The sequence below is a fragment of the Trifolium pratense genome, linkage group LG7 (assembly GCF_020283565.1).
Source record: "Trifolium pratense cultivar HEN17-A07 linkage group LG7, ARS_RC_1.1, whole genome shotgun sequence".
NCBI classification, from domain to species: domain Eukaryota; kingdom Viridiplantae; phylum Streptophyta; class Magnoliopsida; order Fabales; family Fabaceae; genus Trifolium; species Trifolium pratense.
The window spans coordinates 5243452-5270820 of NC_060065.1; the positions used below are offsets into that span (position 1 = coordinate 5243452).

At 33.8% G+C, this 27369-nt stretch overlaps 2 protein-coding genes and 1 long non-coding RNA gene across 14 annotated transcripts; 1 reads left to right on the plus strand and 2 right to left on the minus strand.

Annotated features, from left to right (window-relative positions):
- The first annotated feature begins 885 nt into the window (after positions 1 to 885).
- On the plus strand, positions 886 to 3627 carry LOC123899004 (GTP-binding nuclear protein Ran-3-like). The gene is made up of 8 exons (XM_045950059.1): positions 886 to 1052; positions 1134 to 1203; positions 1287 to 1343; positions 1450 to 1567; positions 2144 to 2233; positions 2352 to 2531; positions 2628 to 2705; positions 3388 to 3627. The coding sequence occupies exons 1-8, from the start codon at positions 1050 to 1052 to the stop codon at positions 3455 to 3457; spliced, it is 666 nt and encodes a 221-aa protein (XP_045806015.1). The 5' UTR covers positions 886 to 1049; the 3' UTR covers positions 3458 to 3627.
- A 9985-nt stretch (positions 3628 to 13612) lies between these two features.
- On the minus strand, positions 13613 to 16402 carry LOC123896777. Its single transcript, XR_006804580.1, has 3 exons — positions 14447 to 16402; positions 13845 to 14134; positions 13613 to 13671 (listed from the first exon to the last, which is right to left on the minus strand). It is a non-coding gene; the product is annotated as an uncharacterized LOC123896777 (long non-coding RNA).
- A 3484-nt stretch (positions 16403 to 19886) lies between these two features.
- On the minus strand, positions 19887 to 27287 carry LOC123896776. 12 transcript variants are annotated; one of them, XM_045947147.1, is made up of 6 exons: positions 27019 to 27287; positions 26134 to 26272; positions 25650 to 25860; positions 25070 to 25123; positions 23822 to 24943; positions 22356 to 23694 (listed from the first exon to the last, which is right to left on the minus strand). In XM_045947147.1, the coding sequence occupies exons 2-5, from the start codon at positions 26207 to 26209 to the stop codon at positions 24934 to 24936; spliced, it is 351 nt and encodes a 116-aa protein (XP_045803103.1). In that variant the 5' UTR covers positions 26210 to 26272; positions 27019 to 27287; the 3' UTR covers positions 22356 to 23694; positions 23822 to 24933. The 12 variants fall into 12 exon arrangements, 8 of the variants coding, with proteins under 8 accessions (XP_045803099.1, XP_045803103.1, XP_045803098.1 ...); XM_045947143.1 differs by lacking the exon at positions 22356 to 23694 and adding an exon at positions 19887 to 20349 and having other exon boundaries at positions 24782 to 25123; positions 25650 to 26272; positions 27019 to 27233; XR_006804577.1 differs by lacking the exon at positions 25650 to 25860 and having other exon boundaries at positions 22357 to 24943; positions 26084 to 26272; positions 27019 to 27230.
- Positions 27288 to 27369: the final 82 nt, after the last annotated feature.

Genomic DNA, 27369 nt, shown 5'->3' on the forward strand with positions numbered 1-27369 from the left:
CTTTGGGAAAGAATGACGAGGTTTCTACATTGCACAAAAACTTTGTGACCGATAGATCGTCAAAATTGGAGCACCTGATTTGTGTCATGATGTTGCTTTACATCACATTGCTTGACTAATCTATGCAATTATTATTTTTATTTTAAATACTTTTACACAAAATTTGCCTTTTTTTTGTATCAGACACTTTGGCCTTTCACCACCGGTTTAATCTAGTTCATGGGTCAGTTCTGGCATCAAGTGGTTCCAGCCCCCTCCCGATCGCAGTTGCGGGGGATCGAACCGCAGTCCTTCCTACCAAGTTCAACGTCAATCACCACCGAATCAACTAACGATTGGTGTATTAGACATTTTCATCAAAACTATATTTTGAATATTTTTAAATGGCAAATTAATTATTATTAATAATAATAATCAATTTTTGCACAAGACGAGCAGAGACCAAGAAAAGTGAAAAATTAAACAAACTATATTTTGAATTAATAAATTTGTGTTTAATTTTGGTTTGCAAATTCTTATTAAATCAAATTGAATATTTTCTTGCTTAAAAAAAATTGAATATTTTCTAAAACTCCGTGCAAGGTCAAAGTGTAGTTAAAAAAAATAAAAATAGAATTATTTGGTACAGGTGTGACACAAGTGATAGATATTTGAGTCCCTTAATAATTTAGTCTTGGGTTCGATCCCCGACCGGTGCGTATGAAGAAGTATTTATTGGGAGAGGTCAACCCCTTAAATAGATCTCAATTACCTCGAGTGGATTAATTTCTGCAGTTGCGCGTCGATGATTAGTTTACAAAATGAAAAAAAATGAAAAAAGAATCTTTTGGGTTGATGATGGGCTTACCTACATACAGGATACAGCTGTGTGGAGGAGCCCAATTGAAGAGAAAGAGCGGAAGATCTGCGTCAGTTTCACGCACTCTTTCTTTCAAACTCCAAATCTTTTTCTAATATAAAAACCCTAACTAACTCATTCTTTCACTACTCATTCACTCTCACACAACTCTTCTTCGTTCAAACTACGCTAACTTCTTCGCTCAAACCCTATGGTATGTTGAATTTTCTCTAACCTTTCACTTTTCTTTTCGTTGTTTCAATTATTAAGATTTGATCGTCTTTTTCTGTTGTAGGCTTTGCCCAATCAGCAAACCGTTGATTATCCGAGCTTCAAGCTTGTCATCGTCGGCGATGGTGGAACAGGTTTCAGTTTCTTCTTCCTTTGTGAGAAATCTGTAACATATGAACACCGATTCAATAGGATCTGATTTATCGATCATTTGCAGGAAAGACGACATTTGTGAAGAGGCATCTTACCGGAGAATTTGAGAAGAAATATGAACGTGAGATTCGTTTTTAATCTAATTTAGGGTTTTAAGCTATTCTTATTAATTAATAAGCTTTTAAGTAATTTATTTGTTGATTTGATTTGATTTGATTGTTAAACAGCAACCATTGGTGTGGAAGTGCATCCATTGGATTTCTTCACAAACTGTGGAAAGATTAGGTTCTACTGTTGGGATACCGCTGGTCAAGAGAAGTTTGGTGGTCTCAGAGATGGATATTAGTAAGTATCGTTCTCATTTCTTTGAAGATAAATAATTCTTAATGTCAAATATTGTATACTTTTGTTTTTATGCGTATTTTTTAAGTGACTGTAATTAGTAGAAGATTAGAATGTATATTGTTTAATTCTTAGAATCAAGTTCCGTTTACATCTGCTTTGCATGTTTTGAGCTGATGCTCATTTACAGCATTACTTGTTGGGTTGCTTGTTTTATTTATATTACATGTATATATCCTGTAAAGATTTGAAGCGTGTGGTTTTAGTTCTTTTAGCATACTGTGTTATTGTCTCATATACTGTTTCTTAGCCTTGATGCCCTGGGATTAATTAGTAACAGAGTACTGTAGCTTTGCATGTCCTTTTTGTAGTCCTTATTCCTGCGGGGTTGAGTTAATTAAGTCGGAATTCTATTTCTAGTTATAAAAAATGTAATGAAATGCTTTTTTTTTATTTTATTAGAACAGTTTGTGTGAGTTTGGTCTGCAATGATACAAGTTCCCTTCACTTTTGTTTGTGTGTCTGCATTTTCCCCTTTCTAATCTAATTGATTTTAACATGCTCTTTTTTATTTTACAGTATCCATGGCCAGTGTGCGATTATAATGTTTGATGTTACTGCCAGACTAACATACAAGAATGTCCCTACCTGGCACCGTGATCTTTGCCGGTATGTAAATCAAGTCCTTGAAACTTTTTAATTTTTCTGTTGCTGAACACCTAATATTCATGACCAAGCCGTTTATCTTACTCTGGTATTTTTTTTTGTTTTGGACAATTGTTTTCAGGGTTTGTGAAAACATCCCAATTGTGCTTTGCGGTAATAAGGTTGATGTGAAGAACAGACAAGTGAAGGCAAAGCAGGTTACCTTCCACAGGAAAAAGAATTTGCAGTACTATGAGATTTCAGCTAAGAGCAACTATAACTTTGAGAAGCCTTTTCTTTATCTTGCTAGGAAACTTGCTGGGTTGGTGTCTATTTTCTAATTTCTAGAGTCATCAAGAACACATTTAAATGTTAAATGCAAATCAACTAATTATTTCTAACTTTTGTCAATTTGCAGTGATCCTAACCTGCACTTTGTAGAATCTCCTGCTTTGGCTCCACCAGAAGTCCAAATTGATTTAGTTGCACAACAACAGTAAGCTATCTTTTGTCAACTTATTTAATTGTTTATCCTACGTCAGTCGTCATTGTCATGATAAAATATGTAGATTGTAACATTGCCAAGCTGTGGTTTTGTAGTTTAAAATGATCTTCTAAAATAAAGTTTAGTAATTTAAAATGATTTTCTAAAATTAAGTTGTCACATCCATCATGGATATGAGGGCAGTATTCAGTTTTATTTATCTTCATTAAACAACTCTTTATCATACAAGAACTAATGTATAAACTGTTTTTATGGTCCAAAGAGCTTATGGGTTTAAATGCTGTACATGCGCTGTATAAATCATTTCTACGTGCTGTTTTTACGAGTTTATGAAAATATTGTGAAAATAACTTCATGGAGGGCATATCATTAGCTGTATATCATTGATTGTGTTTTTAAGTTCAAATAAGTTCTTCATGCTGCCACCGTACTTGTGTATGTGATTGTGTTTATAAAATATATTCAAACATTTGGAAATTATTATTTCAAGTGCAACATCACTTTCCCTTCTCTTCACTATCATTTCCCTTTCCCTTTATCCACATCACTTAGGAATATGGAATACTATATACTATGAGCCATAACTTCCATTGGATTTTTTTTTTTTGCAGTAATCTGTAATACTCTTTTCATTCATTTATCCTGAATTTCTCTTTGTATTGGTGCTTTGCAGACATGAGAATGAGCTTGAAAAAGCTTCTCATCAGCCACTTCCTGATGACGATGATGATGCATTTGAGTAGAACTTCTGCATAATGGGACAATCTTCTAGGGTGTTTGTTTACTTACTGTGTGTTTGGGAGGATGTACTACTCATATTTTTGGATGTGAATTTGAGGATCTGAATTCAACCAGTATGAACTGTTTTACTTGAATTGAAAATTTTATATATTGTCGTTCCTTTGAGAGTTAACTCCATTATCATAGTTTTGTCAAAAAAAAAAAACCTCCATTATTATCATAGTCCTATTTTATTTTACTTATTTTGCATTTTATAAAATGTCATTTTTTTTGGTACAATATAAAATTTCATTGGTAATCGGCTAATTTGGTGATTAAAATCAGTAGTATTATTAATTTATTTAGGTACGCCAAACTCAAAATACACTGGTTTTTTTCCGGTTATTTTTTTCTTTTAGGTACGATTTAGGTTTTTTTTATTTGTTAATTTTATTGTAACAAAAAAAAAAGTTTAGTTTTATGTCTTGCACTTCATTGTCATTTCAACGGTTTGAATTGCCCTGTTTATAGTCAAGCATCTTATGACTTATGGGATGTTTGTTTCATCATTACAAAGTGGATTTATGGGAATATAATATTGGAAATATTTATTACCATATTTGGTAAAAGGATTGAAAAATCATTCCTTGCAATAAATTATTTCTAGGAAGCTTATATATCCATGTTTATGTGAATGTTATTCACGGATAAAGAAGGTTGGAATATAATATTTCAGGTGGTTATAATGAATTAGCATAGTGATCTTGCAAATTTTCCCCCACCATACCCAACCCACTATGGATGGGTTTTTTTGATTATTTATAAAATAAATAAAAATATTCCCAAGCATTTTAAATTGTTTTTTTATTTATTTAGATCGTGGCTTAGCATTTTAAATTGTTAACCAAACATTTTTGTAAAATTCCTTGGAGTAGAGTTTTCATTATTATGTTCCTGACAAAACTAATCCCGGGATAAATTCCTATCTACTTAGATTAATTGAATTATTTTTAAAGTGTGTTCTTTTTTTTATTTTTTTTTACACAAGTGTGGTCTTTTTTTATTGTTAATTATTTGTCTTAATTCTTAACAATATATTCTTTTATGTTATTATATAATTATATTAAAAACAATTATCTCTATAATTTTATTAAATGAAAAACTTATCTTTAAAGTTACTTACAATAGTTTAGCGAAAAAATTAAAATAACAAATCCACCTAAAATATAGTAAAAGTAGAAGAAGAGGGCTGATGAGATGGATCTTGAAACATCATCACCGTTGTTGGAGAAGCTTAAGAGAAGACCGACAAAGAAGGCTGTGTTGGTTGGATTGAAGCCGCCGGCGCAGATGATGAAGAACATGAAGAGTGTTGATGTGTGACTGTGTGAGCGCAGATATTGAGGATGAAAAAGCACCTGATGAAACAGCGAGGGTTTCCAGAGGATAAAATAATTGTGATCATTGAGGACGAAGAAGACACCAAACTCACTGTGACCAACATACGTGATCAGTTATACAGGCTGGTTGAGTTCTCTTCTTATCCAGGTGACATCCTCTTCATCCACCTCATTGCCTATGGCTGTTCTGATGGACTTATTCTTACTCCAGATAAAGAACACATACAAGATGCATATTTCAGGACACTTATGTATAGAGCCGTCAAACTGGGTCTTAATCTCACATTTGTATCTGATTGCCTAATTCAACCTAAACCTCTTTGTCCTTGTCCTAGAACACCACCACCACCACGACGTCACCTAACTTTTGATGAGTTTTTTGCAGAGATCAAGTCTAAACAACTTGTTCCCACACTTGTCACTGGCTACTATAGGTTTATATCATGCACCTACTTGTCTCATGTAGATATCCTCAATCTTCCGGAACATTAATAATGTATCAGAAGTAGTCTTCCCCCCACCAACCGGCTACAAGCACACATCATATGGGCCTTTTACCAATTCCATACTCAATGTATTTGAAGAGACTCGTGGTGGTCCAGTTACTAACTTGGAGCTTGCTCAAAAGGCTATGGTCAAACTCGGAGGAGAAACACCACCTAGGCTCAGTTGCAGCCACCTCAACCACGCTTGTGCTCCTTTTGTGTGTTGATCTTATGCTGGGAGACAAAGATACAATGTTGTTTCTCTAATCCATCTTGTTCTTTTTATTTATCGCCATACTTTGTTTCATGTTTATTTATGTTTGCATCCAACAAACTACGAGATAAATTAAGTTTCATATTTTAATTATGTATAATTAACTGCCTGTTTCCATGTATGAATCATGTCTGACCATCAGCTTTCCTAAATGTCTCATTTGGCGGAATGCCATCCATGTCTGATAGATAACAAGTTTTTCTACTGATTTGATGACGGATGAAGTTGAAATGTTGCCTCTTCTTTAAGTTATATTAAGCTATATAAATAAGCAAACAAGTGCTTCTTTACTATTATTTTAGCTAGGCCATCTTCTATTTTCTATTATTTATAGGTTGGAGTTGGACTGCAATTTCAGTACGATCTAAAAATAAATTAGAGACGTCAATGAACAGAAAGAAAAAAACCAGTTGAATTTGACTAATTGATTTTTAATGAGAAATCCCACCCATTTAATTATTAGGATGTTTTATATATTGAACTGATCAATTGTTCAATAGTTCTGAGAAGCCGAAAAACTGATCTGAGTCTCCTCCTGTCATTGGTGTGATTGTCCATACCCAAAATTGAAACTAGCTTCTTTCTGTTAATAGCCCGAAAGCAAAAATATAAGTTTATAATATTGGTGTGATGATACGAGTTCTCTGTTTTGGTTTCACATCCTTTGGTAGTATGACAGTAAGTCCATATCATGACAGTCACGAACATATCCATACCAGGTGACCTATTAGTTTATCAGTTGATCTTGCATTTCATTTCATTAGAGAAGGGGAGGTTGAGTTGGATTATTGCGCAAAATTAATGGAGTGTGTTACTGCCAACATAACGAGCTAGTTGGCATTCTTAAGTGTGGAAGACGGGGTAAGTTAGCATTCATTTTTTCCTCATAGGCTTATCCCTTCATTGTGTCGTTGCTTGTGTTGCTTGTATCCCTATCCGTTGTTGTTCGAGTCTCAATGGCATGTTCAATTTTTTGCTGGTAGTTTTTTTTATTGAATTAGCTGATCTGGTTCTGAAAATAATTGGATTATTGTACAAACCAAAAGGAGTGTAGCAACATACTAGTTGACAGGTTTGGGTTATAGAGACATGATTCAAAAGTTCAAACTAATAGAGTCAAACGCTCCAAAGCTTATTGAAAAATCTTAGTTTTTCGGCTTCTCAAGTTCAAACTAGTACACTACATAACATAATTATTTCTTCTTCATAAACATACATTGGTTCTCTAATTTCAGCCACATATCTTAGGTCCTCAATTCGATACAGAAAGTATACCCACTAATTTACATGGCATCAAATTCATTTGATTATGAAAAAATTTGGATCAAATTTTGGCAGCATATATATAGCTTTTTAAGATGTGTTTGTGTGCATCTAAGTCACGGAGATCAGCATATAAATTTTGGCAGCATATATATAGCTTTGATTTACTTGCATATATTTACTGCTGAAGAGGATCCTGAAGTCCATCTTGGGCAGCCTTTCATTGCGAGAATTGCAAATTGCAACAGATAGTTTCAGCAATAAGAAAATTCTTGGAAGGGGAGGATTTGGTAAGGTGTGCAAAGGACGCCTTGCAGATGGCTCATTGGTTGGTGTCAAAAGATTTAAAGAGGAGCGCACATTTGGTGGGGAGCTTCAGTTTCAGACTGAAGTTGAGATGATCAGTATGGTTGTAAATAAAAATCTCCTCCGATCATGTGGCTTCTGTATGACACCAACGAAAAGGTTACTTGTATATTCGTACATGGCCAACAGAAGTGTTGCCTCGTGCTTAAGAGGTAAATATTCTACTTCATTCTGCTTTATAGTTTCTAAGGGAAGCCACGCGGCCTGCAAGCCATTAAAATGCTTATCTGATGTTTTCGCATATCTACCTTTGATTTTGATGTGTCAAGGAATTGTCAATGAGTTATAATGTAATATCCTCAGCGTGGTTCTTTATATCTTTCAGCATGTGTTGAGGTTCTTTTTATTCTCTCCGTTCACTCCTTTCTTTGGTGCTCCTTGGGAACCGAGGTTCTCATTTTCATAGTTTCTAATTTTCTATATCTTTCAGCTTTAGCCTCTGCTTGCACTTGCTATGAAAGTAGTTAGGTGTTCAAGTTGTGGCATGTTCAAACTGTTGAATATGTTGTTTGTGTTGTCGGAGTTTGTTTGAAGCCCCACATTGCTTAGGTTCCCGGGATGTGAAGTGTATAAATATGTGAGGGCAACTTCACCCTTTGTGCTAGCTTTTAGGGTTGAGATCCAAACATATTTAACACAAACAACTTAATGAATACTCCATCTGTGGACCCATTTGGGGTTGGTACCAAGTTTTCAAAAAAAAAAAAATGAATGCTCCATCTGTGGCTACAGTCTAAGAGGTGAAAATTGTGTTGCAAAAATAAAATATGAAAATAATTACAAATGTAATTTGTTGTTAATATGTGAATGTTATGTTCTAAGTGTCAATTAAAGTGCGTTGAATTTCATTTCCATATAATTAACACAAATGTTGGTTTTCAACTTTTCATTGCTTACCAACCCGAACCCGTCTAACAGGGCACTATGTGCAATGTCCTTTAGAGTGTCCCATGTGCTTACAAGATGAAGAGGACGCATGGCATTTATTTTTGGAATGTAATAGTGCTAGAGAAGCCTGGGAAATGATGGGTTTAGAACACATGATACAATCTAGAATCCATCAATTTGCAAATATCCAAGAGTTGTTCCTAGACATCTGTTATAAGGAGGATGCAATGACAGTAGGAAAAATGGCTACACTTTTATGGTGTGTGTGGAACAATAGAAATAACTTGGTATGGAATAATAAAAGGCTGAATGCTAGACAAGTTGGTATGCAAGCGTTGCACTATTGGAATGAATGGAAGGCTGAGAACAGTACCCGAAACCAACAACAAAACCAGCAAGCAACACAGACAGCAGAGCAATGGCAGCCACCAGTCCACAATCGGCTTAAATGTAACGTTGACGCTAGCTTTTTCAACAATGTCGGCGCAACTGGATGGGGTTGGTGCATACATGATTATCGTGGAAGATTTATACTAGCAGGCCAGGCTCTAATATTATTCATCAAAGACTCAACACATTTGAAGGAGAAGCTATGGCAATCAAGGAAGCAATGAATGAAATGATTCAAAGAGGTGTCTTCAATGTTTGTTTTGAAAGTGATTTGAAGGTTGTTGTTGATGCAATTTCCTCCAATTGTGTTGGAACTTCAGAGTTTTGTACGTTAATTTCTAGTATTAAATCTTTGTTAGTGAATTATCCCAACTTTGAGGTGAAGTTTATTAAGCGTCAAGCGAATAGAGTTGCTCACACTATAGCTAGGGCGGCCTATTCTTGGTCTAGTCGTTGTATCTTAGATTTGATTCCTCCTAGTATTGAAAGTATTTTGATTAATGAAATGAGTTGAATTTGTTTTTGTCAAAAAAAAAAAAACGGCTCGTCTTCATTGAATGTGGTGTGAGACCATGTTATCGGTTTTTATACGAGAAACATTGCAGCAATTATAACCTCCAGGAGGGCCAAGTTCAGATAAAATCACTCCAGGTCACCTAATAATATTTTGACATGAAATAGATTAAAGTAATTTAAACGAAAAAAAATCTTAGATAATTTAGACAACCCTAGCGAAACAAATAAAGATCAAGAGTGCGGAAAATAATTCTTAGAAAAATAGCAATCAACACCTTATGAAAAAATAAACAACCATTTGTAGAACATCACTAAAGCTATAAAATGCAAGAGTGCCAAGTAAGCACATTAGAGAACTGATGTAAATTTTATATTAGAGTAAAACCCTTTTATTTTAGGTTCACCGTCGGTCTACCTAGTGTTATTTTAGACGATTTAAGGGAATGTTTTTTCCCTTCCTCTACGTACTCCCACCCACCTCTCCTCACCGCCCATCTCTTCGACGGCGACCTTATGTCCAGATTGTCCGTCCAAGAAGCCATTGATCGAAACATTTTGTTATTGTCATCGAAGAAGAATAAAATGTAAGTTGAATTTCATTTGCAATCTCTTGACAAAAAACATGTGGAAACGTCGGACTGTCCTCTTGTAGTGATGATAATGCACATAAATTTGTGGTAGAACCGTTCTTTCATCAACCTCATAAACACGCCGTTCTTTTCCACAAGAAAAATAGTAGAACCTTTATGGAATCTCTGAAAGAAAAAAAATTATATATTGATGGCAAAGATTTGTTTCTTATTTTTTTGCATTTATCAATAGTAAATATTTGTCTCTTATTTATTTATGTATATAAAAAATAAATATTTGTCCTATTGTTGTTTTTCATATTTAACAAATATTTGTTTAGTGTTTTATTTTCCGCGTATGGATGTATTATTATGTAGGGTAATACACAATGATAGAGGTAGGTTATTTTGCACTTAGTGGATATGTATTTTCTTAGCTTTTAGATATATATATATATATATATATATATATATATATATATATATATATATATATATATATATATATATATATATATATATATATATATATATATATATATATATATATATATATATATATATATATATATATATATGAATATGGTTACTACCATATGTATTTTTCTGTATTAATTCTCGAGTATGCATTGAATAATCAATTGCATGGATTTTCTATCCGGTTTTTTACATTTTCATGTGAATGATGTTTTGTTTTTCTTGCATTCTTGACAGATGGAATTTGTTGATGGTTTGGAGTGTATGAATTTGATATTTGATTTTACTATTCTCCTTTCAATCGAGAGTCTTGAACGTTTGGTTGATTAATGTGGTTCCCGTTTAATTTATGTCTTGGATGCACATTTTCACATATATTTTCAATGTCTCAAACATGATACTCAACAGAAAGAGCTGAACCGAAAACATTGTTCTTAGAAAAATGGTAAATTTTGAAGTAAAGTAATTGATTCTTCTGATAGGTCTTTTTGTGACATGCACTTATCTTTCGATAAAAAAATTGTTGAATATATCTTCATCTTCAAATTGAGAGGTTTTCACAAGCCTAATGTATGCCCTTTCAAAAGGGGCAGTAATAGTGGGTCTTAGATACCTCGATGACGAGAGAGCGTCACTGGACTCCCCATGGTTTGATGCCGAATGTTTCTATGACGTCCTGATTACTCGTTATGACTTTCTACCGGAGGAAATTATACTCATAGAAGAAAATCGTCTTATTGATTCAAATTTCATCAAAAGCCAAATGGAGAAGGTGGAAAGAGAGTCTAAAGTTTGCGATTTTATCTTCATTTCATTTGGTGGACATTCGAGACGAAATAGGAGATATGTTTCTACACTGGACATGAACCTTCACTATTGTCATGTAATTGTTCTATTGATGTTCTTAATTTGTTGTTTTTTTAGCATAAGGTTTTGGGATTGTGGTTCAAGCCTTTTTTCATAGAAAATTACAAAGTTTTTGGCATGACAACCATAAATTACCAAATTACAAAGCTTTACTCGGGGATCCCTACAAATGGCGAATGACTCTGCAGGTATCATTGTGTTTACGATGTGCAGAGAGAGCGAAGAAGCTGGAAATTTGGTATTTCCTTCTGAGCTTTTGACATATAATTTATTACGACTGATTTTGATTTGAAAAATGAATTTGTTAGCTATAATGAATTGTTTATCGAGACAGAAGTTAATGTTAATGAGATTCGTAAGACGATGGTGGAGAGGGGGTGTGGAAAGGCACAACACATTGGGATGCAGTTCATCAATGCTAGTTTAGTCCGTAGGAAGTTTACAGGTTAGTGGATTTTTGAACATGTATGTGTCAAAAATATAGAAATGTTAATCGAATTTTTCCTGAGTTTGAACTAGAAAAAACATAAGTTTTTGCGAACCGAAGTTTTTATCAAGGACAAAATTAGATTTTTTTTGGGTATAAAAGATACGTTGGGGACCTAAAAAACATCAGATATAGAATATGTGGAACCAGTGATTTTTCCAAAGAGCTTTGTTGTCTCTAGAAGACTCATCCTCTACTGCTTCAGTTATTTCTTCAATTACTAATCTACATGCAATGCCAATAAGGTTAAACATGACATCCATCAGAACCATAAAGCTCAAGGAGTTGGGGACAACTTTGTAAAAAAATTGTTTGACAACATATTCTTGAACAATGTTTAATTTTGAATGAATGATATTCTAAAAAAATAGAGTTAAATACATTTTTTTGTTGTTAAACTACGAAATTTTAATTTTTGTCCATTTAAAATAAAATCACATGTTTTCATTCCTAAAAAAAAATGTTTTGTTTTTAGTCCCTTACGATTAATTTATGTTTATTTTAAAGTTAATGATATAACTTTTTATGTTCGAAATGTGTCTATATTATGTTAAAGCTATGTAAGTTCATATTATGTTAAAAAAATGTCAAAACTTTGTCCATTAAGGACTAAAAACAATGCTTCAAAAAAAAAAAGACTAAAAACAAAACAACATTTTTTGTAGATATGAAAACATGTAATTTTTTATTATACGGACGAAATTCAAAATTAGCTAATTTTATAGAGATGAAAAACATATTTAACTCATTATACTCCAATAATATAATAAATTATTATAGTATAAAAAATTATATTATTACTGAATAATTATTTTTTAAAATATTTGACTAATTATCAAATATTATCTTAATAAAATTTTCTGTTGGTATTATCATATAAGTATGTAAGTAAATCATACTTATAATAAAAAAAAAATAAATAAAAGGGAATGTGTTTGGCCTAGGCTCCTCTCTAATTTTCTGTTGGAATTTTCTTCAATCTCCTTTTTGGGGTAATTATTAAGCTCCTTCTCATTTTTAAGAACTTCTATAATAATATGTTTGGCCTAGACTCCTCTCTAACTTTGAACCACAGCTTTTGAGAGCTCTCAATCTCTCTAGTGGCAGAGCAAATACTCTAAACATATATTCTCATAAAGAGACATACTCACCCACATTTCTCTTCTCTTTGTATACCCCACTCATAATGCTACTCATACACTCAAAATTGTACTCTTCCTGTAAAGCATAAGCATTTCACCAAGACTATAAATCTAAAAGAGGAATAACAAAGTTAGTTTAACATAACAAAGTCAAATCATTGAGAAAAATAATATGTTACTCTAACTTAAAACAAGAAAACCAAGTTTGAATTGAGATGACTCAAATTGTGCATTGTACGGAGCCTTACGCTTAACAATTCGAGGCAAATAAAATTATAAAGCTCTTCAAATGAACCAAAACTGTACCTCAACTTATATAACTTACATGCTCATTAAGTTATCACTACACAGTTCATACTCCAAATTACTCCTTTATCTTCCCTCTAAAACTGAAATACTATTTACACACATGAGCCGAAATTTGTTTCTCAATTAAATTGTGAGAGCCTTGTTAGAAATACTAAAGTCCAGATTCTGAGTTGCTCCAACCCTAGCACTCAGCCCTATAAGTACCGGTCACCTGCGGAACTAGATCAGCCTCAACAAGTAGCAATAACTAAAGTGAATAAGACTTGTCAAAAAAAGACTTGTTAGAAAATTACTTTGAATTTCAGAGCAATCACAATTGACAACAAACAAACCTCCTCATGATTGAAATTCTTCATGCAAGACAAAAACAAATTGGATTATCCAATTACCATGCGCATGCTACCTTGTCTTACCAGAAGGATAATTAGATTCACTAACCAATCCTATTGGTAACTCCTCTAGAGCATTGCCATTGCATGAAGAATGGTGGAAAGTATGGACACTATTAGAGGACACGAAACTAGTCAAACATCTGTAATTTGCATCTATTCTGATAAATCTTGCCATCTGGAGCATTGCCGTATGTTTTCACCTCTAGAAGAGTTTAGAAAGTTCACAGAACAGCACATATGTATGTCCAAGGATGAACTGCATTATCACAGTAAACTACATTTCAAGACCATAATCCTTTAAGCTTGTAGATTGAATCATGTACACCATCCTCATCGTTGAGCTCTTTTTTTTCCTCGATTCACTAACCAACACTTGGTTGCAAAAACAATGCCTGTATAATTATTAGGTAACCTGTGAAGCAATTTTAAGAAAAATTAAATGGCATAGAATGAATAAAAAAATACATGAATCGAACAGGGTGACAGGAGAGGTGGTGATTGAATTGTCATATCACGTGCTTGACAAATGCCTTAAGACTGACAATTATTTTAACCCATAAACTGGTCAATCTATGCTTAATTTACCTTGAAACTATCCATTTCAGAAGTTCTTCAGGCTTTCTTCACTTTATTGTTTTCCCAGTTTAAGATATCAGCATCAGTAATCTCTTTGCTCTGGGAGTGTGATCTCAAGTTTTTATCAAGTTGAAGGCTGAAGCAGAGTAAACCTCACCAGCAGCCCCAAAAATGCTGTTGGACAAAACAAAGATGAATATTCCAAATATATACAGAAGAAATTTTGAACTTCTCATCAAGTTCTAGTCGTTTATTTGCGTCCGACATCACTTCTAGGAAGTCCTTAACCTTACCTAAAACTGCATCAACAGACAAAATTATGTCAAAGCTGAAAACTTGTATTTAACTTTTTAAACTAATACCTCGTGTCCTTTTCTCTCATTAGTATGATAATCAGTAAAATTAAAAAGGACAGCTAAAAAAAAAGCATCCTTCTTTCATGAGAATGTTGAGTAAAAAAAAAGCAGAACTCAAAACATCCATATGGCAGAGCAAATAACTCATAATCAAACAATTTATTAAACCAAGTTCTAATTCTAAGTCTACTTAGGAGGGAATGAAATATAAGTTCAATTTAAGCTAAGCCAAAAGTCATAGAATATATGATATACCACTTTTAAATGATTGGAGAAGTTAAAAAAGCAAATCTTTAGCTAAGCCAAAAGCAACTTCATGGAATTTGGATCACACTTTTTAATTTCAAAAATGCATATCAACCCTGTCCTGGCAAGTACCATAAAAGTCCTGGTTTGCCAATGTTATTCAGTGAATCAAATTTAGCTCTTCTTGGACACATGAGGAAACTATTGTGACTTAAAAAGCAACTGTATGCATAAATGCCAGAAGAAATCACAAGAAAGAACCATTAACACTATGAAGATGGCCAAATTCATTGGAATACATGAAACCAAGAGATATAGATGGGATTATAAGATCCACTCTCATGAAAAATAAACATGACAATGGAGATGCTACACTAGAACCGCATATAGAATCTGAGCAAGAATTAACACAACAAGAAGTGAAATGAGCCACTGCACTCTTTGGAAGAGAGACTTCGTATATCAGGTGAAAGAGTTAAAAAGAGAGAATTAAAATTAAAAGTGTGTGTGAAGATAACATTAGTGATTATATTATTGATCTTTCCCATGTAAAAGATTAATTCTAGTTAAGGAAGTATCAGGTACAGTAAGGTTTTCCTTTTAATGAGTCAAACGTAAATGTAGCCAGAGGTTATATGCATCAAACAGTGAGGTTTATGTACAGACAGATCAAAACTTAAAAGGAAAACCTCAAACTTAGACAGTCAATTAGGTATGACCCAGATATTCTGAAGGCATGGTGTGACTACATAAAAAATGATGAAATTCATTTTAATAATTCCCAAAGAAAGAAGTGTTCACTCTTTTTTACTAGAACAACATATTTCTCCACCCTATTCTTCACAACTCAGATGAAATAAACAAAATTCGAGCACTTGACAGATAAGATGAGATAAGTGTCAAAATGGATAATAGCTATAGCTACGAGGTGGATGCATGGCAGTCAAATTTGCATTGATGATCAAAATTCAAATAAAAACCCTTGAAATGGAGCTGACCGGATCAACACAAGTTGTGAGTAACAGAATTATGGGAAGCATTTGAAGGAGCCCTACATTCCACTGAATGTTTTATCTATTCTTAGGATGCAATGGCAATTCCGGAACTGGAAGCTCCATCAACAATTACCCTCTCAAACATGACAGCCTTCCTGTGGCTGCCCAAATCCAACAAAACAGAAAAAGGCAAATCCTAAAAAAACAAAACCCAGTCCTTACTCCCTAAAAACCACATATGCATAGATCTGAATGTCAAAGATCAGAGATCAGAGGTACTAAATAAAGGGGTCCTCTATGTTTGCACCCACAGTAGCATTTGTGCTCTCAGGGGTTATATATTACTATGCTGCATTAATAATTATGCAGAACGATACTGCCCCCAAGAACCACCCCCACACCCACACACACACAAAAAAAAAGGGCTCAAACTACTAGTTTCTTGGAATCATCACTGAAAAGAGTAAGAATCACATCCTACTTTTGGAGGATCCAATTTCCCTAGAAATTGGAATGGTCCATTCTCCAATAGTACCAGAAGAGTTAGATTTCAAAGCACAAGCGGTAGCCATAATTATAAAGAAACCAAACAAGTCAAATACACATGTGCAAACTACTACACATAAGAGATTTAGTTATATTTAACAAGTGTAACTAAATCACATTCAAATGTCGTTGTTGCTTTTAGTGACACTTTTCCAAATGCAGTATATACCCTATGTCGTTAAAATCTTATAGTAACACTTTTTCATGCTATTAGCTGCATTTAAAAAAAGTAACCAATTCACCTTTTTTTAACATTTTTTCATGTTATTAGCTACATTAGAAACTGTAGCCAATTGACATTTCTCATCAAGATATCTGAATTTTAGCTGGCACAATATTACAAAGAACCTAGCAGATTAGCAGAACAGTTTAGCTAGAGAAAAGCTGCTACTTAACAGCCAAAAAGTGTCGGCGAATATAGAAGTTTGCCTACCAAAAAGTGTAGCTATTTAACTGCCAAAATGAAGATTAGCTGCCAAAAGTGTCACAGTGAACCAAATCCAAGGTCAGCCTTTTCCAGATCTCTTGATTATGGAATCCAAATCCAAATCCAAACGAACAAGTAAACTAATTATGAGTGGAACATATTTATGTATGACATAATGCAGAAACATAAAGAGGCCAGAGAAAATGCTAACCTTGATATCAATGACTTTGTTTATCTATTAACTTCCTTGCAGAGGCCAACCAGAGGCAATCTCTTGAGAAGGCGAGTTCCTCTTGATCCTGTTTGCCCACTTTGCTTTAATGGTTTGGAGAGCACAGAACACCTTTTCCTTCATTGTCCTCTTATCAAACAAGTGTGGCTCGCTTCCCCTTTAGGGGTCAGACCCCCTCCTCATTCTGATTTTGTTATCTGGTTTACACAGTGGCTTAATTGTAAGGAGCCTTTCGCGATCCAACTTTTTTGTACGACACTATGGAATATTTGGTTCTTTAGGAATCAAACAATTTTCAAAATTTGGCATTCGATCCAATTAGAGTCTCTTTTGCTGCCCAAAATTTTGTGTCTGGATTTTCTGAAGGATCCACTCCTAGGGAGCAGTCGACTGGACAGCGGCCCCGCTGTGACTGGGTGGCTCCTCCACCAGATTTTTTCAAGTTAAATGTCGATGCCGGTTGGGGTCCGATGGGTCAAGTCAGCTGGGGACTGGTTATTAGGAACCATAATGCAGAAGTAGCGTTTGCTGCCACAAAGAAGACTGAGTTTGTGACTGAAGCTGTTGTTGCAGAAGCATTAGGACTGCATTGGGGACTTCAAATAGCAAGGGATTTGAACCTCAGTAATATCATATTTGAAATGGATGCTTCATTGGTGGTGGACTGTTTCAAGGATCTCCTCTCTCTAACAAGTATTGATCACTTTATAGTTGATTGCAAAGAGTTGTTTTCTAGTTTAGCAAATTGTTCTATTTGTGTTGTTAGTCGTTCATGTAACTCTGCTGCTCATAGATTAGCCCAAGCAGCTAAAATGATTGGTTTACGTACATGGGTGGGGGATGCCTCAAACCCCATGGAGCGGCCATCTTTCTGTATTGGTCTGTTTCTTCAATCAAGAAGTGGTGATTTTCAAAAACAAAAACAAAAAATTCCTTGCAGATCACAAACAATAAAAAAAAAATGTCAGTATACTGAACTTCTGAGTATTGCACGTGTAAGGATTAGGACATTTAAACCAATCATATTTTGATTAATAAGCATTCCAATCTTAGTCTCATAAAACATTAATGTGGTTATTTTAATTAAACATTGAGAAATTATGTAAGTTGCAGCAAACACTACAAACAAATGTGAAAGTAGGATGCCAATGAGAGACTTGACTTAACCGGTAGGCGATAGAACAGAACAAGTAAATGCAACCAACCACAAAAAGAAAACAAAAAACTGCAAAATAGAAAAGATTAGCCCAAATGATCAATGTCTGTGACATTCTATAACACAAAGAATGATCAATGTCAATGTCATTTTCTGAATCAACTAAATAGGGACAACTGAAAAGAACACAGATATGCAAGTATACCGTATATGAACCTTGCAGCAGTTTAAATCAAGCTGCAGTGCAAATCATTTAACTGCTATGTTTCTAACAGAACTAATGATAGGCTTTCTTCTAATAAATTGCTTTAGGATTGTACTTTTACATTTGGGTTTCATATCAGAAAAAGAGAATAACAAAGGTAGTGATTTGGCTGGTAACAGAAATCATAATGTCGTGAGGTGTAAAAGATACGAGCAGGTAAGAAATCAGCTCAGTGGCTTTGCTGCGCAAACCAGACAGTCGAACTATGTTATTTGAGTTAAACAATGTAGTAAGTATTCTCAGAAACAAACATACCTCTGTAGCCATACCATAAGGGGAAACTAGAAAGCCACTAACAAAAGGATTAACTGGAAATTTAAAATAATGGAGCTAAATGCACTAATCAGCTGAAGTCTTCTACTTAGTTTAAATATAAATCTGAATCCTCAAGTGATGATCAATATTCATAAAAAATGGGCACCTGGTAAGGGGATTAAATGGTGTAAATGCAAGCAATGGAAAACAAAGACTACTTACATATCCTGATGAACAAAGAAAACAAAAATGACTGAAAGAAAAAGAATAGAGGAGAAACTCACAATCCTCGTTTTGGTGCTAACATGAAAGCAACTTTGTGCGTGCCACAATGTTGGAGAGAAAACAGTCCAACCAATATGACACAAGCCAACAGGACAAGTTCACCTAGAAAAACATGAAATCTACATGGTCACATAATATTTATACCTTGTAGGATTGCACAAACAATGATATGAACTTCAATATTTTAAATAAATGAAAGAATCTTTCAAAAACACATGTTATCTACATGTTCAAGAAGCATAGGAAGTAATCTGCAATCGAAATTCACCACACCACATCAGTATTACCAAATAATTTAGTACCAAACTCACCAAAAACAGTTTATAGATGCAGGAGAAGGAGTTGAAATGAAGGTGTGAGAACCCCCGCCAACTCACCGGCAATTTAGCTCCCTAGCCAATTGTCAAAAACATATTAATCAAGGAGACATAATAATCAGTTTTCTTTTAACATTCAAAAAGTGAGGTCCAAGGATGACCAAAAAGGGCCTGCCATTGCATAAAAATTTACAGCAGCTACTATATATTAAGGAAATGAGAAGAAAATTCAAAAATTGTGGTCAAGGGTCAGAGCTATTTTCAGGAAAGTGTCCATAAAAGCATAATTTAACACAAAGTTTTCATAAAATGCTATTTGATTAATTAATTGAACCTATTAAAAGTAAAAGGGCTAGTTTCTATATGTAGGGAAGGTCCAAATTGAGCCTTCATGGCAAGAAAGTATCAAAAATACAGTGGGGAGATATATACATATGCATGTAGGAATGTAGAATACACATTTGAATTCACGATAGACATGATAAGAGAATAAGCTGGTATACTTGGGTATGTATGGTATCGTATCTATTTTACTTTTATTTATTTGAAGTTCTAACTACAAAATTTCTACTTTATGTTCACAGTAAAAACTGAGAAAAAGGTACAAGGGTAAGTTACATGGTTTATCTTACAACACACTACTCCACCAAAGTTCAACAAAACATGAAATACAAAATCCTCAATTTACAAAAACAGATCCAGAAGTACCAAGGCTCACTCTTCGTAGCAAATTTCTTATGCTATTTGCTCTGTTTTTTGCTGCATTATTATTGATAACAAATGAATACCGTTTCAATACTTGAACCTAAAAATCTGGCAAAGGCTTTGCCAAGCTCAATACTTGTGTATTGTACTTGAAAAACATTACAGATCAAATTCCAAGACATATATCTACATCATGACAGACAAGGAATTGTGCAGCTGCAAGTGAGTTAACAAAAAAATCCATATCATCTTGGTTACATATTCATACAAATTTGATTACAAGATGTGGACAATAAAATTTGGTACCAACACTGAACAGAAAGAAACGCTTTCCAGAATATTAGGGGTTTCAAACTTAATCTTGAAAATGAAATTGAACTCTGAAATCTGAAACCCCTTAAATTTAACATTACAAAGCAAATTCCAAGACATATATCTACATCATAACAGTACGCTAACATTTCTTTCTACCTTGGCCATTTTTCGAACATCTAATATGCAAGATTTCTCAAATTCACGCACAAGAAGTTATACAACTGTATACCTGAACCAAAGTTTTCTCTGAAATCAGATCCATCAACGGATTCCTCTCCTCCGTCGTCGTCATCACAAACATAGGGGAAGCGCAGTCCAAACCCTCAACTACTACAGCCATGGCGAGCCCCACCTCGACCACACCGCCAGTGTTTACGCCACTCTCAGTCGCACTGGCAGCGCTCCAATTACAATCTTCATATCAACACTAAGAATTTTATTTTTAGGATCCTAACAATTATCATCAACGATTTTATTTTACAAATTACATTTAAATAAAATTCCCCGCGCCGGAAATAAAACTAGTGTAATTTTTTATTTTTTTTTGTGACAAAACTAGTGTAATTTAATTGTGAATGAAATATGTTATCTCTATTAGTAATATTTATGAGTTCGTTTGGTGCTGGTGGTGAGAACAAGACACGGGATTAGAATTAGGGTTTAATCAAATTGAAATTGAAAGCACGGGAAGAGGAGGAAGAATCAATACACTTAGATAGGTATAGGGTTCCCCTCTCTTCCATTGAAGCTGAGATGGATATGAAAATGTCAAAGAAGAAGAAGAAGAGGGCTGATGAGATGGATCCGGAAACGTCATCGTCGTCGAAGAAGCCTAAGAGATACATATCTCAGGGCACTTATAGTTAAAGCCGTCAAACTGGGTCTTAATCTCACATTTGTTTCTGATTGCCTAATTCAACCTAAAGCTCATTGTCCTTGTCCTAGAACACCACCATCACCTGTCATAAGTAGGGAGGAACGATGGAAGATCTTGTATAATCCCAAACTTGCTTTACAAGCCACATTTGCCATTGGCTACTATGGTTTTGTAGCATCCACTGACTTGTCTCATGTAGATATCCTCAGTCCTCAAGGGGAGGAGGACAAAACTAAAACTAAAACTAACACCACCTAGGCTCAGTTGCAGCCACCTCAACAACGCTCATGCTCCTTTTTTGTGCTGATCTTATGCTGGGAGACAAAGATACAATGTTGCTTCTCTAATCCATCTTGTTCTTTTTATTTATCACCATACTTTGGTTCATGTTTGTTTATGTTTGCATCCAACAAAATATGAGATAAATTAAGTTTCATATTTTAATTATGTATTAACTGCCTGTTGCCATGTATGAATCATGTCTGACCATCAGCTTTCCTAAATGTCTCATTTGGCGGAATGTCATCTATGTCTGATGATTTGACACTATAGATAACAAGTTTTTCTACTAATTTGATGACAGATGAAGTTGAAATGTTGCCTCTTCTTTGAGTTATATTAAGATATCTAAATAACCAAACAAGTGTTTTTTATTATTATTTTAGCTAGGCCATCTTCTCTTTTCTATTATTTATAGGTTGTACTGCAATTTGCAATTTCAGTACGATCTTCTAAAACAAAATAGAGACGTCAACGAACATTAAGAAAAAAACAGTTGAATTTGACCAATTGATTTTTAATGAGAAATCCAACCCCTTTGCAAGGCCTTTGTTTTACGAGCTCGTCGTATTTTAGTGCATCCAAGTTTTAATTACTTTTAAAATTACCGGAAAACAAACTTTAATTACTTTTAAAACAAACAAACTCTAGTTTTACTCCAATATTTTCCTATCCAACTTTATATTGCATAAACACTTTTCAATTTATGATTAAAAAGAAACTATTAATTTATTTTTTTGGATTAATTTACTTTCTTAAAACTTAAAATAGATCTCTTAAGTGACCCACATATCACACTTAATATTCATACTTAAATTTTTTTCAAAATGAAAACCAAATTTGCTCAATATTTGAAATTATTCATTTAACCAACATTAATTACCTAATCCACACGATCCACCTCCAAAAGAGTCTTTAATCATAAGAAACAAAACCAGCAACTAAGGCCAGAGATGCTAGCGTTCAAAAGAAGTTCCGCAAAAGGTTTATAAATCAAGTCAAAAAAATTACACTGCGGAATTAATTTATTTTAACAAATGACACGATTTGAGAAACATAATATTGTATGGACAAAACTTACATGCATCTCCATACATGCATTTCTTACTTTTCCACTCACAAAGAGGTGGTTATTTGTGTTTTTTCATTTTGAAAAATAAAATAAAATTATTTTTTAATAAAAAAAACTACCTCTTTGTGAGAGAAAAAGTAAGAAATGCATGTATGGAAATGCATGTAAGTTTTGTCCATATTGTATCAGAAGAACACTGGTTCAATATTAGTACATGACAAACGAATTAAATTAACCGGTTGCAAGCTTGACAGCCAACCGAGAATAAACAAACTCCCTTCAAATTTGCATCAAATTCATAAGGGGCAATTTGGGGATTAGGGATTATTTTATTTTTTTTGACAATAGGGATAATTTTATTTAAAATGAATAAGTATTGATGAAATGTAATTAGAGTTATAATATTGGTGAAACTGATTTAGCCTTTGATTGGTTTGAGAGAAATAGAGAAGAGAGAGATAGAGAAGAGAGAAATAGAAGAAAAGTTGGACATGTCTCTTGTTTGGTATGGAGGGAAATTGAGAATAGAGAAGAATATTTGGTGGATCCCACTCACTTTTCCAATCATCCCACAGGCCGCAAGTGAGAAGAAAGAGGAAACAAAATTAGTTTTTCAATCGATTTATGTTATTGTCCTTTTTGTCCTTTTCAAATTGTTCTTTTAGTTTTTTATAATTTTTTTAGTTAGGGACATTTTGGTACTTTCAAAAATAAGAAACACTTCTTTCTTCTCTATTTCTTCTATTTTTCTCTTATAGCAATCAAGACATCAAATCTACTCTATCTCTCACCTATTTCTCTCTTCTTATATTCTCTCATACTTATTTCTCTCTTCTCACTTTCTTCTCACAACCAAACACACCCTTAATAATTTTTTTAAGATGCTAATTTAGATTATTGTGCTTAATAATTATGAACATTAAAAAATTATAAATGAGGCATGTTAAGAAACTCATATTCAGCTGAGATGATAATAGCTGCAAATATAAACTTTAAACGAATGGAACGAACCAAGAGCTAATAATACCAACACCTTTGAACTCTAACATGTGCATAAAGTTATTGTCAAAAAAACAAAAAAACACATGTGCATAAAGTTGCTTTTCAAATCATCATCTGAAATACTGTACTTTGCTTTCGCAAGCCAGTAATCAGCGCAAGTCAAACTTCACATATTTGTTGGTATTATCTTTTCAAGTACAGTACTTCCTTTCCACAAGCCTTTTTGATATCAAAGTCAAAACTTGATTAGCTCAGCAGGAATGACAGGAAAATAGTCAAAGAAACAGCAAGAATTACCTAAATGAACTTCAGAATATCTTAACCTAAAAAATGCATTGAAACAAAATGTATAGCTAATTAATCTTTCAAATTGCCAAGATGAGGTTTGTACATTAATATCAAGGCTACATGCTATAATTACAAAAAAAAAAAAAATACAGTTAAAAATGTCTACAAAGGAACTAAGTTGCAATGTTAGCGCAATGTATCACCCCAGATAATTTGAAATCAGAAGATGGATCAATAAACCCTAACACCCAATAAACAGAAAAATCAATTAGAGAGGAACAATACAATTAATCTACCCCTTTAAAAATAGGAAAATGCTAAACCGTGCCCCCGGACACTAGTTAAGCATACTAATATGGAAATTTTACCTTAAAAATATATACTTCAACTCAAAGCAGTCAATACAAGTTCAAGAGTGCTCTTCATGAAAGAAAAAATAGACAATAATGCCAATGAGTATTGAAATCAAGAAACAATGGCACCCTGTTGAATGTATGATAAATGAATACTAAAGGAGAGAGTGTGTGGAGGTTAGGGGGACTCAGGGTGACGAACCCAGAAGAAAAGTGAGTGGAGGGCACAACAAAATGGCCATAAAACCCTGATGAAAGCTTGGGAATCATGGGAAATAAGGGCAAAGTAAAGTTTACACTAAAGATATGACACCGTTGAATACCTGAGACCACATGACAAGACATAAATAAATAGTGGCACAGTTAACTACCTAGATTTAACACATTGTAACATCCTGGCATAACTTGCTTTTCAACTGGTGAGATGAGTATTCAAGCCACAAGAAGATAATCCACACGGCATGCATATAAATAAAATAGACTACCATTATCTGAACCATAATTGCAGAATCCGTTACCCTAACAAGGAACCACAAATTGATTCACAGCTATTGGTTCGCGGTACTTTTGCAAATTGGTTCGTCAAAATTTGTGTGGAATTCACAGAAATCAACATACTAACAAGATGGAAGATAGAACTGGTCAAAAATCTCACTGTTTTTCACTTATGCGGTATTGAATTCAAATTTGGGGTGAAGAAAAGGGGAAATTTCATGCTCAGTTTCCACCATTCTATGATTAATGGCAAGTTAAAAATGGAAGTTGGAACAATTGTGCAAGATAATTAAAATCACTGGAGAAAGAAGAACCGAAGGGTTTTTTTTTTGCAAATCTAAATAATTTATATTGATGATATTGATATCTTCAACATCTTTTTTATTTTTTTAACTATTTTTTTTTCTTTTTGGTCAAGTACTAAATAATATTTTTAATTCATAACATACTGGTTATATTTGAACGTGCTAAATAGCATACCGTTTACCCGAATCCGTACCATGTACCGAAGTGAATTGCAAATTGTGTGACTAATGATCTGAATAATGCATTAGAAGATCATCCATACAAGAGTCGTGCCTGCAGCTTTTAAGCAAGTCCATGTTCTGGCTATGACATGGCAAGTGTGAGTTCTAAGCACACCTGAGATATCCAATATTATTGGAAAGCACATAAACAATCATAACAAAGAGAGGTCAGAAATTTCTTATCTCTGAGATAATTACTGGTAGATGTAACCAATTAATTTGCAGAGATAACGAGGCAGACCTAACATCATATTTAGCCATTGCAAGCAAGGCGTGCAAGCCTCCTACACTGGCCCTGGAAAATGATTTTGATTCATCAATAATCAAATGGTGGAAAAATTTAATACGATAAAATAGACAGCTAAAAGAGTTTATTGAATAAAATTAAGAAATTAAATGATATACATAGCATCAGAACTTATAATAATATTGGGAAAAAACAGGACAAGGAATAGGATCCTAAAATTCAAAATAGGATAAATAAAATACACAGCATTATAACATGATAATTGGTATGTTCATATTGAGTGTGGCATCATAATTTCTAGAACATAATGAATTGTACAAATATTATCTTGTTTAGAACCTAATAATGATGTACATGGGTTTTCAAAAATGAAAAATTGAACGGCAAACTCCACTACATAAACATTTAAAAATTCTGACCAGAGGAAACTAAGTTCTTTATTCCCATCAAATGTTCATCATTTGAGATATTGAGTGAAATACGAAGATTAGTCAACAATCCCTCTTTTTCCCAACTTAAAGGACCAGAAGCATACATTGCCTCTAAGGTACAGAGATAAGCATTCAACTCTAACCTATGGATTTTTTCTGCTACAACCTCTTTTGGAAAAATGTCACATCCTTCATCCACATCTTCAACATCTAGAGATTCTGCATCACTGCAAACGGTATTTTCATCACTATGGCAAGGATGTGCTAACCTATCGCCATAAAATCCATCCACATCTTCAACATCTAGATATTCTGCACCACTGCAAAGGGTATCTTCATCATCTTGGCAAGGACCTGCTAATGTATCACCAAAAAATTCACTACCACTTATTACACTACAGCTGGCAACTGAACTCAGATTACTACAAGAATAATCTGGTTCTTCAACGGATTCAGGAAAGTGTGTTGTAACATTACAAGGTTTCCTCGTTTCATATAATTGATTGGTACAATTAGTGTAGGAATAATGCATGTATTTTTCACCCATATTATTATGTGGGTAAGCAATAGCATCTACCTTTTCTGGCAATGGAGCAGTGGATCCTGCTTTGAATCTTTTAGACTCACCCGTAATCACAACAGCCCTCTTTTTTCTGGGATATTCCTCAATACATGATGCGTCGTTAGAGGACACTCTTTTCATCGTCTTATAGTTGTTTGAAATCAAATTCCAGCTAAACTTCACAACTCCTGACTTGGCTGATCCCTGTAACAAGCACACGGAAATGTAATAAGAAAAAAGACATCGCAAAATTTTCAAAGTAATAATCGAAAATAAAAATCATATCAATTCTAAAGCAATCTATGATACTAAGAAACCGCCAAAACTTGAGAATGCTTCCTGGTTTGCATTAATAAAAATATTTTCCTCGAGTTACAATTGCCGCCACAACAGGTCGAATACAACCTCTCATCACCGTGACCGTGCGGTGACAAGACGGCCTTCAAATGGGGCCGGTTACCGGTGATAGACAACAGTAGCATACGTTTCTCAGAGCATGAGACTCCAAAATAAATAAATAAATAAAACCTACGTTACGGCAACACACACCAAAAAAATACCAAAACACAGAAAGAAAGAAAGAAAGAAAGAAAGAAAGAAAGAAAGAAAGAAAGAAAGAAAGAAAGAAAAAATTGCATCTGTTGAAACATGAAGTTAGATTTTGAAGCGTAATTTTTCAGATGCAATTTCATCGATTAATCGTGACGACGACGAAACATGAAGTTACATTCTGAAACGTAATTTTTCAGATGTCATCGACGATGCTGCAATTTTTACCATACGAATGGGAAAACAAATCAAATTCTAACAGAAGCGAGAGAACAAAATTAAAATTCACAAAGTTAAATACCTAGAATTGAATAGATAATACGATTACAGAAAGAGATTACATTAATCGAAAAAACTGAAATCAAATAAAATAAAGTTGGAAGAAGATTGATGCTACTAACCTTTGTCGACGATTGCAGGTTTGATTGAAATCTTCAGATTAGTGGCTTAGCTGCGAGTAGTTTTCACTAATTGGAGGAGGAGAATAGTATTGAATCAACGACCAAATTAGGGTTTGTGAAACTCAGAAATCGATCGATGGAAACAGAATAATAACAACCTTTTTTAAAAAAATAATAATAATAACTTATGCAGTTGCTTGTTCCACGGGAAATAAATAATAACTTGGTGTGCGGCACAAGTTTGGGTCAATAACAACCTTTATGGGCCCTCTTACGTCTGTATTATTCAGGCCCGTTCAAATCTCTATAAAATATTCTCAATTTTAAAATATCTTTTTTGTTCAAGCAATT

Excerpts from the sequence above, each read along its gene's own strand:
- LOC123899004 (XM_045950059.1), top strand. Across the intron at positions 1,344-1,449 it reads ATTTGAGAAGAAATATGAAC|CAACCATTGGTGTGGAAGTG; the intron begins GTGAGATTCGTT and ends ATTGTTAAACAG. Across the intron at positions 2,532-2,627 it reads CTTGCTAGGAAACTTGCTGG|TGATCCTAACCTGCACTTTG; the intron begins GTTGGTGTCTAT and ends GTCAATTTGCAG.
- LOC123896776 (XM_045947139.1), bottom strand. The coding sequence starts at position 26,209 with ATGAAAAGAGTGTCCTCTAACGACGCATCATGTATTGAGGAATATCCC.